At 35.5% G+C, this 15,979-nt stretch overlaps 1 protein-coding gene across 1 annotated transcript; it reads right to left on the reverse strand.

The window, feature by feature from the left end:
* Positions 1 to 10,393: 10,393 nt before the first annotated feature.
* LOC139862835 (serine carboxypeptidase-like 31) lies at positions 10,394 to 14,955 on the reverse strand. Its single transcript, XM_071851466.1, has 10 exons — positions 14,626 to 14,955; positions 13,557 to 13,664; positions 13,310 to 13,405; positions 13,053 to 13,145; positions 12,892 to 12,974; positions 11,995 to 12,285; positions 11,769 to 11,899; positions 11,090 to 11,185; positions 10,889 to 10,994; positions 10,394 to 10,779 (listed from the first exon to the last, which is right to left on the reverse strand). Exons 1-10 carry the CDS (start codon positions 14,927 to 14,929, stop codon positions 10,633 to 10,635), a joined length of 1,455 nt encoding a protein of 484 aa, XP_071707567.1. The 5' UTR covers positions 14,930 to 14,955; the 3' UTR covers positions 10,394 to 10,632.
* Positions 14,956 to 15,979: the final 1,024 nt, after the last annotated feature.

Here is a 15,979-nt window from a genome sequence, read left to right on the forward strand (position 1 = left end):
TGACCATATCTTTTGATTCGTTCCTCGAAACTATTCGATATCTAAATGAAAAGTTATTGATTTTTCGCCAGCTTTCCGAAAACATGTATATCATATATACCTTTTACCCGTAATATATGTATTTAATTCGTGATTTATTATAAACTGTTTAACGACGAAATTTAGCATACAAGCATGTATAAATATATACACTCGAGCACTAGTATGTATACACTATTAATTTATAAAATATAAAATATAAAATATAAATGCTTACGTATTAATATTGAGATTCAATATTGTAGAAAAGTACGTAGACGTAACAGAGATGATAAATACTAAGTTTGATTCACAATTATACCCCCGAACATTACCCATAACCTCCTTGGCAATAACCCATAATTTCCTTAGCTTTAATTCACTCGAAAATCATTTTTGAAATCGTTTGAACATGACCTCGTCGTAGTATTTTATGTATAATACTAATAAAAATAATATTAATACTACTGATAATAATAAGATTAATATTAATATTAATCTTTAATAATAATAATTATAATAATAATAATAAAAATAATAATAATAATAATAATAACAATAATAATAATAATAATAATAATAATATAAATATTACGGAGTATATATCTATATCTGTGTAAGTGTGTGTGATGTTCGAGCAAAACAATTAAATTTATAGTACCTTTTCTGAAAAAGCACCCCATGCGATCGCATGGGATTTGTGCTTCAAGGCCATGCGATCGCATGGCCCTCTGATCCAGCTCACAAACTTTTAACTTTTTGTTTGTCGACATAATTTTATATAATATATATAATATATTTAATTTATATAATTAATTATATATTATATTAAATTCACATGCATAGTTGACTTGTAATTTTTGTTCCGATAAGTCGTACGTCATCACTCGACTTATGTCCCGGTTCCGGTTTTTCAAATGTCCTTTCGTACGCTGAGAAAACTTGTATTTTACATTTCGTGTCACGTACCTTTGTCAAAATATAGCCTTAAATTATCCCTAAACTATACCACTCAAAGTATATCTTAAACTTTCGAGTATTTTGATCATTTACTTCTATAAATCATCGTCTCGCTATTTGTTAATATATATATAATAACAATTCGTTTTTATGACCAAGTTAATATTATATTTTATCGTATTGTTAAATATATATTTTCGATATTAATAAACACGTTTTAAAATACACATCGCAAGTTATTCATATATCTAATTCCAACAGTTGATATTCCTTATTATTGTATGTGTCCAAATTACGTTATTTAAACAAACACTTTACCATTTATTCCGAATACCGTTAAGAATGAATGATTTCCCAAATCAACGTGGACCTTACAACAGAGACCCGTAATAATATCATAATCCTTAAGAGACTCAATAATTATCTTTTAATTCAATCGTTTGGCATAATCTTTTAACTCTGTATCTAAATATATCAATCAGATAATCAAACCAATAAGTTTAATGCACAGTATCATATACTCAACACTTTGTTACGTTTTCAAGTTAAGGTATATATATGTATCTATTTACCTATAATTGTTCGCGAATCATTGAGAACAATCGAAGGTAATTGAATAGTTCAAAAATTTTGAGATTCAACTTTACAGACTTTGCTTATCGTGTCGGAAACGTTAAAGATTAAGTTTAAATTTGGTCAAAAATTTCTGGGTCATCACACAAACGGCGTAAGCATCTTTGAATATTGTAGGCCAATAGAAACCGGCCTCGTAGACTTTCCTCCCCGTAATTTGGGGACCAAAGTGCCCACCCGTTGGACCACGGTGACAATCAAGAAGAATTTGAGTGCATTGCTTTCCCGAAACGCACCTTCGAATCATACCATCCACACAACGCCTAAAAAGATAAGGGTCTTCCCAGAAGTAGTATTTCAGGTCACTAAAGAATTTTTTTCTTTTCTGATGTAACCAACCGGTTTCTAAGTACCCTCCTACAAGATAGTTGGCTATGTCAACAAACCAAGGATCATCGATTTTCTCAATTTTCATGAGATTTTTGTTCGGAAAGTTATCTTGGATAACAGTCTCATGGAGAACCTCAAGATTCGGGCTCTCAAGTTGAGAAAGGTGATCGGCAGCTAGGTTTTCGGCCCCCTTTTTGTCTTTAATATCAATGTCGAATTCTTGCAAAAGCAAAACCCAACGTATTAACCGGGGTTTAGCATCTTGCTTAGCAAGCAAGTACTTTAATGCTGAATGGTCTGTATAGACAACCGTCTTTGCTAGTACCAAATAAGATCGGAATTTATCAAACGAAAAGACAATTGCCAGGAGTTCCTTCTCGGTGGTAGTGTAATTAAGTTGGGCTCCTTTCAATGTCTTACTAGCATAATAAATGAGCTGGAAATGTTTTTCAATTCTTTGCCCCAAGACGGCACCAATAGCAAAGTTACTAGCATCACACATAAGTTCGAATGGAATTGACCAATTCGGCGATATGAGAATGGGTGATTGCGTGAGTTTTGCTTTAAGGAGGTTAAAGGCGTTAAGTCATTCGTCCGTAAAGACAAATGGAGCGTCTTTTTCAAGAAGTTTGTTCATTGGGGTTGCAATTTTGGAAAAATCTTTAATGAACCGTCGGTAGAAACTGGCGTCCCCAGAAAACTTCTTACACCTTTCACGTTCGACGGTGGTGGTAATTTAGCTATGACTTCCACTTTAGCTCTGTCCACCTCTAGTCCCGCAGAGGAAATTTTATGACCTAAAACAATGCCCTCTCTTACCATAAAATGGCATTTTTCCTAGTTAAGTACAAGATTAGATTCTTCACACCTAATCAACATACGCTCAAGATTATGAAGACATGAGTCAAAAGAATCACCGAAGACTGAAAAGTCATCCATGAATACTTCCATAAAGTCTTCAATCATATCATGAAAAATAGCTACCATACACCTTTGGAAGGTGGCAGGAGCATTGCATAAGCCAAAGGGCATACGTCGATAGGAGAAAGTACCATAAGGGCATGTAAAGGTTGTTTTCTCTTGGTCCTCGGGTGCTATAGGGATTTGGAAATATCCCGATAAACCGTTAAGAAAACAATAAAAGTTCTTTCCTGCTAACCTTTCCAACATTTGATCAATGTAAGGTAGGGAAAAATGGTCTTTTCGGGTAGCATCATTTAATTTTCTGTAATCAATACATACCCTCCAACCCGTGACAGTCCTGGTGGAAATTAATTGATCGTTTTCATTGGTGATAACGGTCATGCCACCCTTTTTGGGTACACATTGGACCGGACTCACCCAAGGACTATCCGAAATTGGGTAAATAAGACCTGCATCAAGGAGTTTGACAATCTCCTTTTTAGCGACTTCTTGCATATTAGGGTTCAGTCGCCTTTGCCTTTGTACACATGGCTTATAGTCATCTTCCATTAAAATCTTATGCGTACAATAAGAGGGACTTATACCCTTAATGTCATGTATTTTCCATGCTAGAGCCGGTTTATGGGCTTTTAACATGGAAACAAGTTTAGACTTCTCACTTACAGAGAGTTCGGATGAAATGATAACCGGGAGAGTAGAATCCTCTTGAAGGTAAGCATATTCCAAGTGTCTTGGAAGTGGCTTCAGTTCCAAAATGGGAGGTTCTTCAATCGATGTTTTACATCGGTACTCATTTTTTAAATCCAACTTTCTGTATTCTTTATCATTTGGCTCATAACCGTTAGCCATCAAAGCGGTCAATATCTTCACTTCTTCCACCATGTTCTCTTCATCACCTTCCGCAAAAATGCATTCTCCCGAACCTTGAAATTCTGGAAATTCCTGCAACAACTCTGAATATGTGTCTACGGTTTGAAAATAGTAACATTGATCATCAGTAGACTCGGGGTATTGCAGGCCATGGTCAACGGAAAAGGTGACCTTAATATCCTCAATGCTAAGGGTCAATTTCTGCCCATGAACATCTATCATAGCTCTAGCGGTATTGAGGAAAGGTCGACCCAATATAAGAGGCACACGTGTGTCCTCCTCCATGTCCAAAATTACAAAATCGGCCGAAAATACTAGGGTACCCACTTTTACTAACATATTCTCTAAAATTCCACGAGGGAATTTAACAGAGCAGTCCGCTAGTTGAATTGCCATTCGGGTTGGTTTTAGTACCCCGGGGTCTAGCTTAACATATAATGAATAAGGCATCAAATTAATGCTAGCCCCTAAATCTGCTAATGCTTTAATGCATTCCAACTCTCCTAGGAGACATGGTATGGTAAAACTTCCAGGATCTGCTAACTTCTTTGGTATTTTGTTCATCAAAATTGCGGAACAATTAGCATTCATGGTGACTGATGAAAGTTCTTCCATTTTCTTCCGATTAGTAAGTAAGTCTTTTAAGAACTTAGCATACTTGGGCATACCTGAGATTACATCAATGAAAGGCATATTTATGTTAATTTTTTTAAACAAATCTAGAAATTTTGACCTTTCGGCCTCTAGCCTTTCTTGTTGTTGCTTTCTTGGGTATGGGAGCGGTGGTTGATATGGTTTCACTACGGGTTTCTCCCGTTCTTCCTTTTCAACCACTTGTTCCGGCTCCTTAACCGGTTCATCATTTCGGTTCAACGGAACACTGAAATCAGAATTTTCGGGCATTCTTGGAGCATCGTATGCTAAACCACTCCGTGTGGTAATAACATTGGCGTGCTCATTTCGGGGGTTCTTATTGGTATCGCCCGGTAAACTTCCTGGTTTTCTCTCACTAAGTAAACTAGCTAAACCACTCATTTGTTTCTCCAAATTTTGAATTGAGGCTTGTTAGTTCCTAAATTGGTGTTCATTTTTCTCGTTCGTTTGATTTATGTTTGTAACAAGCTGGGTTTGTGATGCAATCAACTTTTCCAACATACTCTCCAAATTTGACCTTTTTTCCTCCTGTTGGGTTTTTTGATAAAAAATCGGAGTTTGTTGTTGAAACCCACTACTTGACCCTTGTTGGTAATTGGAATTTTGACCTTGAGGGTTGTAGGGGTTGTTGAAGTTCCGGTTAAATTGGGCTCTTCCTTGAAATTGATTATTATTTCTTTGGCTTATGAAAGCCACTTCTTCTTTTTGAGCCATTGTTAGACCGGCATCACAATCTTTTCCTAAATGGAGTCCACCACAGTATTCACAACCTACTTTCATACTATGAATTTCCTTGGTGATTTTGTCCATGTTTCGAGCAACACCGTCTATTTTCACACTTAGGGAACTAAGGTCATCATAAGCACCGGCGCTTTGGACTTGAGCATTACGAGTAATTGGTCTTTCTTGATGCCACTCATGAGAATAATCGGCTAGCTTCTCGATTATCTCATAAGCCTCTTGCTCGGTTTTGTCCATGAGTGAACCTCCGGACGCTTGATCAATGGAAATTCGGGTTGCAACATCACAACCCTTGTAAAAGATTTGGACTTTTTGGAAGGTATCCAAACCATGGTTTGGACAACCTCTCAGCATTTTGGAAAATCGATTCCATGCTTCGTACAAGGTTTCCATCGACTTTTAACAGAATTGGGTAATTTCGTGTTGGAGTCTCGCGGACTTAGATGCTGAAAAATATTTCTTAAGAAATTTTTCCAACATACCATCCCAAGTTTCTATCGTAGCCTCGGCCAATGAATCTAACCAACTTCGTGCTTCCCTGTGGAGCGTCCATGGGAAAAGTCTTAAAAATATGGCTTGGTCAGTGTCTGGTTTAAGTTTGAAAAGAAGACATATCTCTTGAAAGAGACGAATATGTTCATTTGCATCTTCATTTGGACCACCACTAAATTGACACCTGTTATTAATCATTTGGAGAATAGGTCCTTTTATTTCAAAATTTACCTCACCAGTGGGCGGAGTAATGGCACTACCTTGTCCGGTTCGGGTTGCCTTCATCTTGGCTGCCATTGATTGTCTTTGTACCAACGGTCTTGCTTCTCCTTCCATTTCAAATTTTGGAGGAGGAACGGGCTCACCAAATTCAGAATATTTCGGCTTGGTTGTACTTGATTCCGACTCAAAAGTTTCCTGCTTTGATGAAGATTCAAAAAGTTCAAGTACTTCTTTCGAGATCCTACCAAGCTTTCTATCAGGTTTCGTAAGCGGTGTAAGTAATGGAGAATCTGAACTTCGGGTATGTGGCATATGCAACCTAGAATCTGTCAATCACACAACTAACAAAAACTATTAAATGCACCGATTCTATAAGTTTAAAAATCAAAGACTATTAATAATTTAAAATAATTAAGAAACTACTTAATCACAAATTAGTCAATAATTCTATTTTGACACAAAACTGTCCCCGGCAGCGGCGCCAAAAACTTGATGTGCGAAATCAGGTATATAAATTATCGTTGGAAAACACCGGTTAAAAAGACTGTTACACACTAACGGGCAGTGTACCCGATCGTGTAGTAGTATAAATAATGGTTTAGTTCCGTGTATCGTTCCAAGGACAGTTGTATTAGTCAAACTAGAATTAGAAACTATATTATGATTAACTAAGTAAATGAAACTTAAAGGTACAAGATATTATGTTTTTGTGGCTTTTTAATGATTTAGCCAAATCAGAGAAGGTTAAAAGTAAAAACAATATTTTTGGTCTTTTAAGTTTATATAATGAAAATAAGTGCAAAGAAAGCAATTAAGATAGTTTGATTTAGATCAAAGAGATGAAATGTTCATCTAGATATTTTACCCTCGGTATTGGATGTAAGTTTTGCTATTAAGGCCTGATTGAATGATTATGTGTGTAAGTTATCTAATAGGTTCACTAAGAGTTCTCTTAAATAAACACGCAAACACAATTACAAGATCAAGGGTTCCCTTTTCTTTATAGTTCTCATGTTTGTAATCAAATAACTATGAAATGTGCTAATCACCTAAATCGACCCGCCAAGAGTTCTCTTTAGCGAGTACTCAAACTAGAAGTACTAAGTGAGGGTTCCCTATTACCTAGACCTTTTCGTTTGTGACTAGTTGATTAGCGAGATCAAAGACTTAAATAACAATTGTCTTTGCATTCACTCTACACAATTCATTCCTATATCGTTTAATCGTATTGATCTAATTTACCCCTTGGTCCGGTTTAGTAAACAATCAATCTAAGACAAGTTGATTGTAAATCAACATGATACATCAACAAGAGTTCTCTTTATCAACAACATATCAATTAACTAGATACAAATGATCAAACATCAATAAGCATGGTTCTTTAATTCAAGCTTCAATCTTTCACACATAGTACATACAATCAATAAGATTACATCCAATACCTCGGTTATTAATCTAGACAAACATTATAGAAACTAGCCAACAATCATTGTAACAGACAACATAATAATCAGATTATCAATGGAAATCATTGCTTTAGAACAAGGAATAACCTACAAGAACAATGAGTTCTTGGATGAAGAAGGTTTTGATCTTTGATGCCTTGATGTTGAGCCTCTTCCAAGAGCTTGGAGTTCTCCAATATTGCTCCCAAAATTCGTCTCTGTACTCTCTGGTTCGTATATGGTTAACTGGTCTTCAATCAGTAGCTTTTTAAAGTGGAGAAAGTAGGTCAGAAAGTCAAAAGTAGGCTGAAACCTACTTCTGGACAGCGTCCTGGCTTTTGGACAGCATCCCATTTTAAAGGCTTGGACGGCATCCCAATTTATTGGACGGCGTCCAAGTGTACAAAGCTGGACGGCGTCCCATAGCTCTGGACGGCGTCCCATTGTACTAAAGTTTACTGTCTTGCTTTCTTGCACTCTCTCTTCAAATGGACGAAATCCCAATCATCTGAAGCCTTGTTTTACCATTTTAGAGCGCTAATTTGACCTGAACTTGTATCGGGATCAACCACGGTCATAAATCATCAAAACTCTTTATAAATCATTCTCCGATACAAATTTACATATCTTGGCCTATCACTTGTAGAAACGCTTTCATTATCCTTGATTCGAGAGTATTTTACACGATATTGCGACAGATATATATAATGTTACTGAGCAATATCACACGGCTACTGGTTATGGGGAAAAAGTTCGGAGGGAAAGAAGAAAAAAACATGCAGAAAACATAACCTATAGTCTTTGAAGTCGTACGATTGGTGGTGGGGGCGATCAAAATCTGATGCGTATGATAGTGTTGAATCAATTTCAAAACCTAGTGGAATAAAACAAGAGAAGGGATTTACTGAGTTCCAAAGCTTGGATCCATTAACAGGACTACTTATTACTCTGAATGCAGTGACGGATGATGGAGAGGAATCAGATCATGTTAGTATTCATTCTGATAGTTCTCATGAATAGGAAAATAATAAGAACCCATTGAATGATTACGGGTTATATGCTCTTGGTGGTGATCCAGTTACGGTATCGTCTACAAAAAAAGGTTATAAATGATCATGGGGTGCAGGGAGATGTAACTCAAAGTCCAACATATACGATGGGTAGTTGTGAGAAGTCAATCCACAATAAACAATTTACATGTCATGATATGATATGGTGGGAGGATATATATCAAAGAAGAAGGTTAGCTTTAGATACATGGAATCTGAGGATAAGTTGGAAGATGGGGTTGACGTTGCAATTCATGTTTCATCTATTCGACCGAGAGGTATAATCATACATTATATGGTTATTTCATGGGTAAAAGAATTGAATATCAGGTTGTTCATAACTATGTAATGAATGTTTGGAAAAAGTATGGTATAGAGAAGACTATGATGGATTCAAAGGGATTTTTCTTCTTTAATTTTTCCTCTGAGCAAGGCATGATGGACGAGCTGGAAATGGACCTTGGTTCATACGTACTATTCCTATAATTCTCAATAAATGCTCACCATCTACATCACTAACTAAGGAGGACATCACCACTTTACCGACGTGGATTAAATTGCATGATGTACCTTTGTTAGGTTTCACTGAAGATGGGTTAAGTTGAGTCGCTTCAAAGCTTGGACGGCCATTGATGTTGGACTCCTACACCAGTACAATGTGTATGGAGTCGTGGGGAATACCGAATTATGCTCGAATTATGATCGAAATTAATGCTGAAACTGAGGTGAAAGAAACTCTAGATATGGCAACTTCCATCCTGGTAGGACAAGGCATAACGAAGGACATTGTACGTGCCAAACTAGAGTGGAAACCTCCACGTTGTGATAAATGCAAGGTATTTGGGCATGAGGTTGTTCAATGCCCAAAGATGGTCGTGGAGAAAGTAGGTAGCGGCGGTAAAGAAGACGAGGCTCGAGTTCAGAAACCTTCTAAAATAAGTGTGGGAAAGAACACTCTTGGTGATGGTAACTATGAGGTGTGAGCATTGTGTGCTCTCACATTCGATCATATCTTGTAATTTTTATTGATTATCAATATATTAACCAGGTGAAAACCTTTCACCTCAAAAAAAAAAAAAAAAAAAAAAAAACCTTGAATTGTCTTGAAAGCTTGAATTGTCGTTTTTGGTTTTAAATTGAAGTTTGTACATGTTGTTTTTGACAGGTGAAGGTTTCAAAATGAGTGACTTAGTTGAGGGTTGGAAAATTTAAATTGACGGGTGTAAAATGTAATTTTTCAGGGGTATAAAATTTAATGTCAGGGGTACAAAATGTAATTGTTCTATTTAATACAAAACCCATCAAACAAAACCTACCAAAATTTCTGAGGAAATTTATCTTTCTCTTCGTCGCGAGTTAGAGTTTCGCCACCATCACTGTTGAACTCGAAATAATTTTTGAATTTAATGCAACAATTTGTATTCGAAACGGAGCTTCAACGAGCTCTCGATGGAGCTTTGTTTTTTAGCAATAAGAATGAAGTGATTAATATTTATAGTTTTGAACCGTAGATTATATTTGAACATCCAAATATAATTATCATAATATTAAACTTACATGACCATCCCCCGAAGTACCCTATCTTGATGAAATAACTAATAACCTTTTTAAAAATTATACTTGAGGTAAATGGAATTTCTGCTTTTTGGTACACCTCGACAGCAGATAATAATATAACGGCATGTTAGTTTGATGTAAATACACCGTTTTGTAAAATCATGAATGCTGGTCATCTTCAACGGCATTGCCCATCTTTTGCAAATGCATGCTTTCAAACTCTGTTGTAACTATATCTAAACGTAAATAACTTCGGAGAAAAGATCTTTTGTAATTGTACATGCTTAACATACTCTGTAAGTACCTATGTACTGCAAATGGTTTGTAAATATATGCAAGCACATCATGTAGCAACTACCTATCACAACACATTCTGCCAATAACAAAAGCGATAAAGACGCAGCGTAACGTGTCGGGCCTACTTCTAGTTGAAACTATAAAGGTCTATTTTTTATATATAGTTTTTTTTGGAACAGAAACAAAGGTAAGATGGTTTATTACTATATTACATTTATAACTTTCCCTTATTTTTTTATTAATAAATAGAGAAAGTTAGCAAAACATATCTAGGATATCACTTTATAAAGCGTAAGGACCTTCATTGAGGTGATTTAAGTTGATATATGGACCATATGGTAGTTTAAGTTACTAAAGAGTCAAAACTTTTTAGTACATATGTTGACAAACTCATCTTATATATATATTATACTATATATATGGATCTGTCCATGAGTGATTTATCGATGGGACGGTGGAGATACACCGAGGAGAAATGAAGTGAAGAATGCAAGTGATTCGCTCGGTTTGAAAATAGGCACCGCATGACCAGCTCCTCTAAATGTCGCGAATGTTAGCCCTTCGTACTCTTGTAGCCAACCACCAACCTAATCAGCCACAAGAGTCATGACAATATATATAGACAAGGTTAAAGATAAATTTAATGTAAAAATATATGTAACAAATTATGAACATATAGTAAAATTATTACTGCACCTGCTTTTGATTGTACCATGGCCTCCATGCTTTTGTTATAGGCAAGCCAAGAGAGCTTAAGCTGTATCTTGTGGACAACACTGGTACTCTTCCATCAGTATCTCCACTATTACACACAAAAAGTATAAAAAAAGTAATTTTTATAATATGTGAACATAAAATTAGCATTTATGAAATGAAATTGATGCATCTGATATATACCTGTAGATCCATATTCTAAGTTTTGCATCAATGAGCTGCTTGTATATGGGAAGAACTGAATCTTTCCACTGTTTCCAACCATCGAATATGTCCATACTGCAGTAAATAGTGTCACAAATGAAGTTATCTAATCTTATAAAGATCGAAATTATATACGATATATATATATATATATATATATATATATATATATATATATATATATATATATATATATAAACAGTTCAAATTGGGTTGTAACTGTTTCATATTAAGTTAAAATTCGATTGTTTTTTAAAGCTTACAAGTTACAACATTCTGGCTCATTTGGTTTAACTATCAAATATTACTTCGTAATATTTACTTTTTTACTGTAATGATCTTGTTTTAAAAGAAGTGTAAAAGGCAGAAGGTCTTTCTTGTTCGGGCTATCCGAGAGTGCGAGTAATCTGACCCCATACTCAGATGTGCGCAGCCAGCAGGATTACTCCCTGACTGTTTCCAACCCATCCCTAACCATCAGGTATCTAGTGATGGTTTGATGATATTGTTTTAGATTAATCATATTTTTTGTATAAATGGATTAACGTATACCCATTTTGACACCTTGACCCAACCTTTCCACCTTGCATTTAGCAAAAAGCTCTAGAAATGGATAGTGTTTTCAAGCAATAACAAAAGAAGTATAAGCATTCATTACTTGCAAATGGTCCAGTTCTTGAGTTGACGGCCGTCGTTAACATGAAGAGCCTTTTGTACCTCCCGTTTATTGTAGTAACCCTTTGCATAATCATCAAGGCAAGGATCATAACCACCAAGTATTCGAGGCATCTAAAAAAAAATCAAATTTTTTTTTCCTTGTTTACTTTTCATGAGTTGCCTAATCGGTAATGATAAGAATATTAGTGAGATTGGTGATTACGTACCATTTTCGATGTGGAATTTTTCAACATGACCCGCAGTGCTTTGTTATCTGAAGATGCTGAGTTGGCAATACAAACGGACGTGTAAAGGCTGTATATATCTATTTTTTTATATTGTCGAAGAACTTCACCCACGGCATCGTTGCAGACAATGTTGCCCAATGGATTGTGACTGTTGAAGTCACAAGATTCTCTAATGGTTTTGTGAGTTTCATCTGATACAACAGCATGGCTCCATGCATAATCAACTAAACCTTTCCAATCCTCAGCTTCACTTATTTCAGGGTTACCCAACTACATTTAAGTAGCAATCATAAGTCAATTAATTGCGCTCATCATTTAAAAAGGATTTTGCTAACGGGAAGTCGTTAACGCGCTTTAGACAATGTTACGACAGCTCTATGGGTTGTCGTTAAGGCGCTTAATAACAATTGTACATAACGGTTGCTTATTAATTTAATGATGGTGGTTACATGAATGTACACTGTTTAAAGCGTGTTAACGACAGCCCTTAGTGTTGTCGTTAGCAAAATAGTAAAAATATAATAACATAACTGAATAAGATATTTATTTTGTGTATTGAGGCGATTCTATTTGGGACTTAGTGGGGTCCTGTGACACCACTAGTTCGGATTTTTATTTTTTATTTTTTTACAAAGTACTCTTCAAATTTTATAGGACGCCACTAAATTTAACCGGAGAACTTGATAGATTTTTAGAATTTATAGTTTTATTTAATTTAAGGTAAAACAATCACTAAATATAACTAGCTATGGACAAATTTTTAGGACCCCTTGAAGTTTTGACCTTGGATTCGTCATTGTCTGTGAGTCCCACTGGAGGAGTGAAAATAGACCCACAAGAAAGAAAAATAATGAATGAAAGTTAAAATAACTATACCAGTATTCCTTTTAGATTGATAAACAAAGAAGGGTCCTTATTTCTTTCATTAATAAGACCTGCAAGTTCTGGAACATATTTTCCTACATAAAATGTTGTAAATGCGTTATGATTTAGACTTACTAACAAATAAAATTTGGTTAAGTATGGTGTAAATATACCTGCATAGCTCTCTCCAGCAATATAAAACGTCCTTGTTCGATACAACGGAAACTTTAGAAACCAGTTATGCAGGAAAGCATAGGTGTCATTTGCTGACATAATATCACATATATATCAGTGCTAATTGATAGATTATTAAAACATCACAGATGCGTGCACATCACACACACACACACACACACACACACACACACACACATTTATTATATTTTATGGTGTAAAAAGCGAACATTTATATTATATATATAAGACTCACCAGTGAAGTCGTCTCCTAATTTGTCATAATCGCTAGTTGTATTGGAGTAGGAAAAGCCAACACCAACAGGAGATTCGAGGAACAACATATTGGCTTCTGCATCACGCACCACGCACCACTTAACAAATTTCAATAGATGCCCATAATTATGGAACATATGCTTCTAATTAATTAATTAATACTAAGACGAAAACCATATCTATCTATATTGATATATATTCCATTAAAATGCTAAAACGTACGATACCTCTATTCCAAGAGTAAGGATTTAACTGAAGATTGTTTCCATCTGCGCCAACAATAAATGGCCCGATCTCTTGTGTAGCTCCGTATCCCACAGACGAACACCCGGGACCTGCCATGTCACCAGATTAATAGACATCATGAGCATCAAACTTCAAACAACTAACTGTCCATAACTAAGTGGACGAATTATGTACTATTAAAGGGACCTTCACTTAACACTGCAAATTACTAATTTATTGATCGATCAGGAGAATAACTTCCTTTTACAAAAAACAAATATTATTTTTGAATTGGTGGTATATTATAAAATTAAATAGAGCATCTTATGCAGAACTTTACATACTTTTTTATTAAGATACGTTCAGATTAAATAATGGATAGATTTGTCAATAGATTACTGTAGTGAAAATATGAAACCAACTTTTTTTCTTTAACAGCAGAAGTTCGTTCGGATCACGCAGGTGACTAAATGACTCACGCGTTCATCTCCCGCAGTATAGATTTGACAATAGATTAATGTAGTGAAAATCTGAAACCAACTTTTTTTTCTTTAACAGCAGAAGTTCGTTCGGATCACCCAGGGGACTAAATGACTCACGCGTTCATCTCCCGCAGTATAGATTTGTCAATAGATTACTGTAGTGAAAATCTTAAACCAACTTTTTTTCTTTAACAGCAGAAGTTCGTTCGGATCACCCAGGGAGACTAAATGACCCACGCGTTCATCTCCCGCAGTTGCCCCCCTTTCCCCACTGCCCCCGCAACGCGATTTGCGGTAGGCATCCGTGGGTGGAATTCGAGGGTTAAGGGGCACACTTGTGTGCAATGTTGCACCCCACGGGAGTTAAACTCCTGACCTTTTCGCTAAGAGATCAGCAGGTCACTACTACATGAGCTACAATACAAGGTTAAAAAAAGGAAAAAAAAAAGTCTGAAACCAACTATCATGAAGAAGGTGACCAATTCAAGAAACAAAATTATCGAAGATGATATCACGCAGAAACATATATTATATCGAACATGATAGAAATGTTTTTGTGTATAATTTCATGATAATGATATTTGGTTACCTCCATTAAGCCAGAGTACCAATGGCTTCTCATCTGGTAGAGTCCAAGCTTCATAAAACCAATAAAATAGTGCTCTTCCATTATTTTCATTAACAGTAACATATCCAGCATAATGATTGAAATCAACATTAGGTTGACCAGGCAAGTTGGTAACAAGATCATCATGGTTCTGAATTTTCGAGTTTTTTTCAGTTTGTGCATGCCGCCTAGCAACTACTACAGCAGTTTTGTTTGATAACAAAATTATTAAAACAAGACTTAAAGTATTTAAAAGTGGTGTCACTTTTAGTGTGAAAAAACCCATAATGAAGAAGCTCAAATACAACCTTTTTTTCTTGGTAAAGGATAAAAGAAACAACGACCCACATTATCTATTTATACTGGGAGAATACACAAATCAAAGATCAAGAAGAAAAGGTAAGAATATAAAATATTAGCGAAAAAGAGCCACGTGGCAAATTGTCTTTTCTAGAGTTTGTAATAGGACCACAATCACGTGATATAATGTTATATTTATAACACAACACCAGGTCACTAAAAACATTGATTAATCATAAATGACGTGGTATAATGTTAATAACACAACACAAGGTCACTAACACCATTAACATATATGTAGGAGCTAGATATAAGATATGCTACAATAGGAGAAGCAAAATAACACCTTTTCAAGGAAATCATTTATTAACTCTTAGTTCTACAGTAGTTTACACAGTAGGATATATATATATATATATATATATATATATATATATATATATATATATATATATATATATTATTTATTATTTATTATTTATTATTTATTATTCATCGCTGACTCTGAAAGTGCTAACATGGCATGTCATCCATTCCATGGTGGGAGGTGAAAGTGGGTGGGTGGGAGGAAAGAGTGGAGAGTGTTTTTATTGGGTGAATTGAGGGACATGTTGTATAAGGAACAAGTAATAAGTTGCATTTTTACTCAAATTTAATATGAGAATGAGAGGTTATTCTATGGGGCAGTATTTCGTACACCACAGATTTTATTCATACACTACTTAATTTTATTTTTTTTGAAAGCTGAGTTTGGAATCACAGACGGGGATCGAAAACCACTTACCTGATCATTTTTCAAGCACGCACGCATTTCCGGACGGAAACCCGAATTGCATAACAGGGACCCGATCCATCAATCCATACGGGCATGTGGATCAAGCCGAATTCCTGCGTACGGGTCGGTAAAACCTCCCACATATAGATCGGTAAAACCTCATACACCACTTAATTTATAAGATTGTATTGTACAACATTATAATGCATGTTTTCTGTGTACAATTAATCTTGTTGATGTATGGATCAGCACTCATTCCAT

This window comes from Rutidosis leptorrhynchoides, chromosome 8 (assembly GCF_046630445.1).
Source record: "Rutidosis leptorrhynchoides isolate AG116_Rl617_1_P2 chromosome 8, CSIRO_AGI_Rlap_v1, whole genome shotgun sequence".
Taxonomy (NCBI): domain Eukaryota; kingdom Viridiplantae; phylum Streptophyta; class Magnoliopsida; order Asterales; family Asteraceae; genus Rutidosis; species Rutidosis leptorrhynchoides.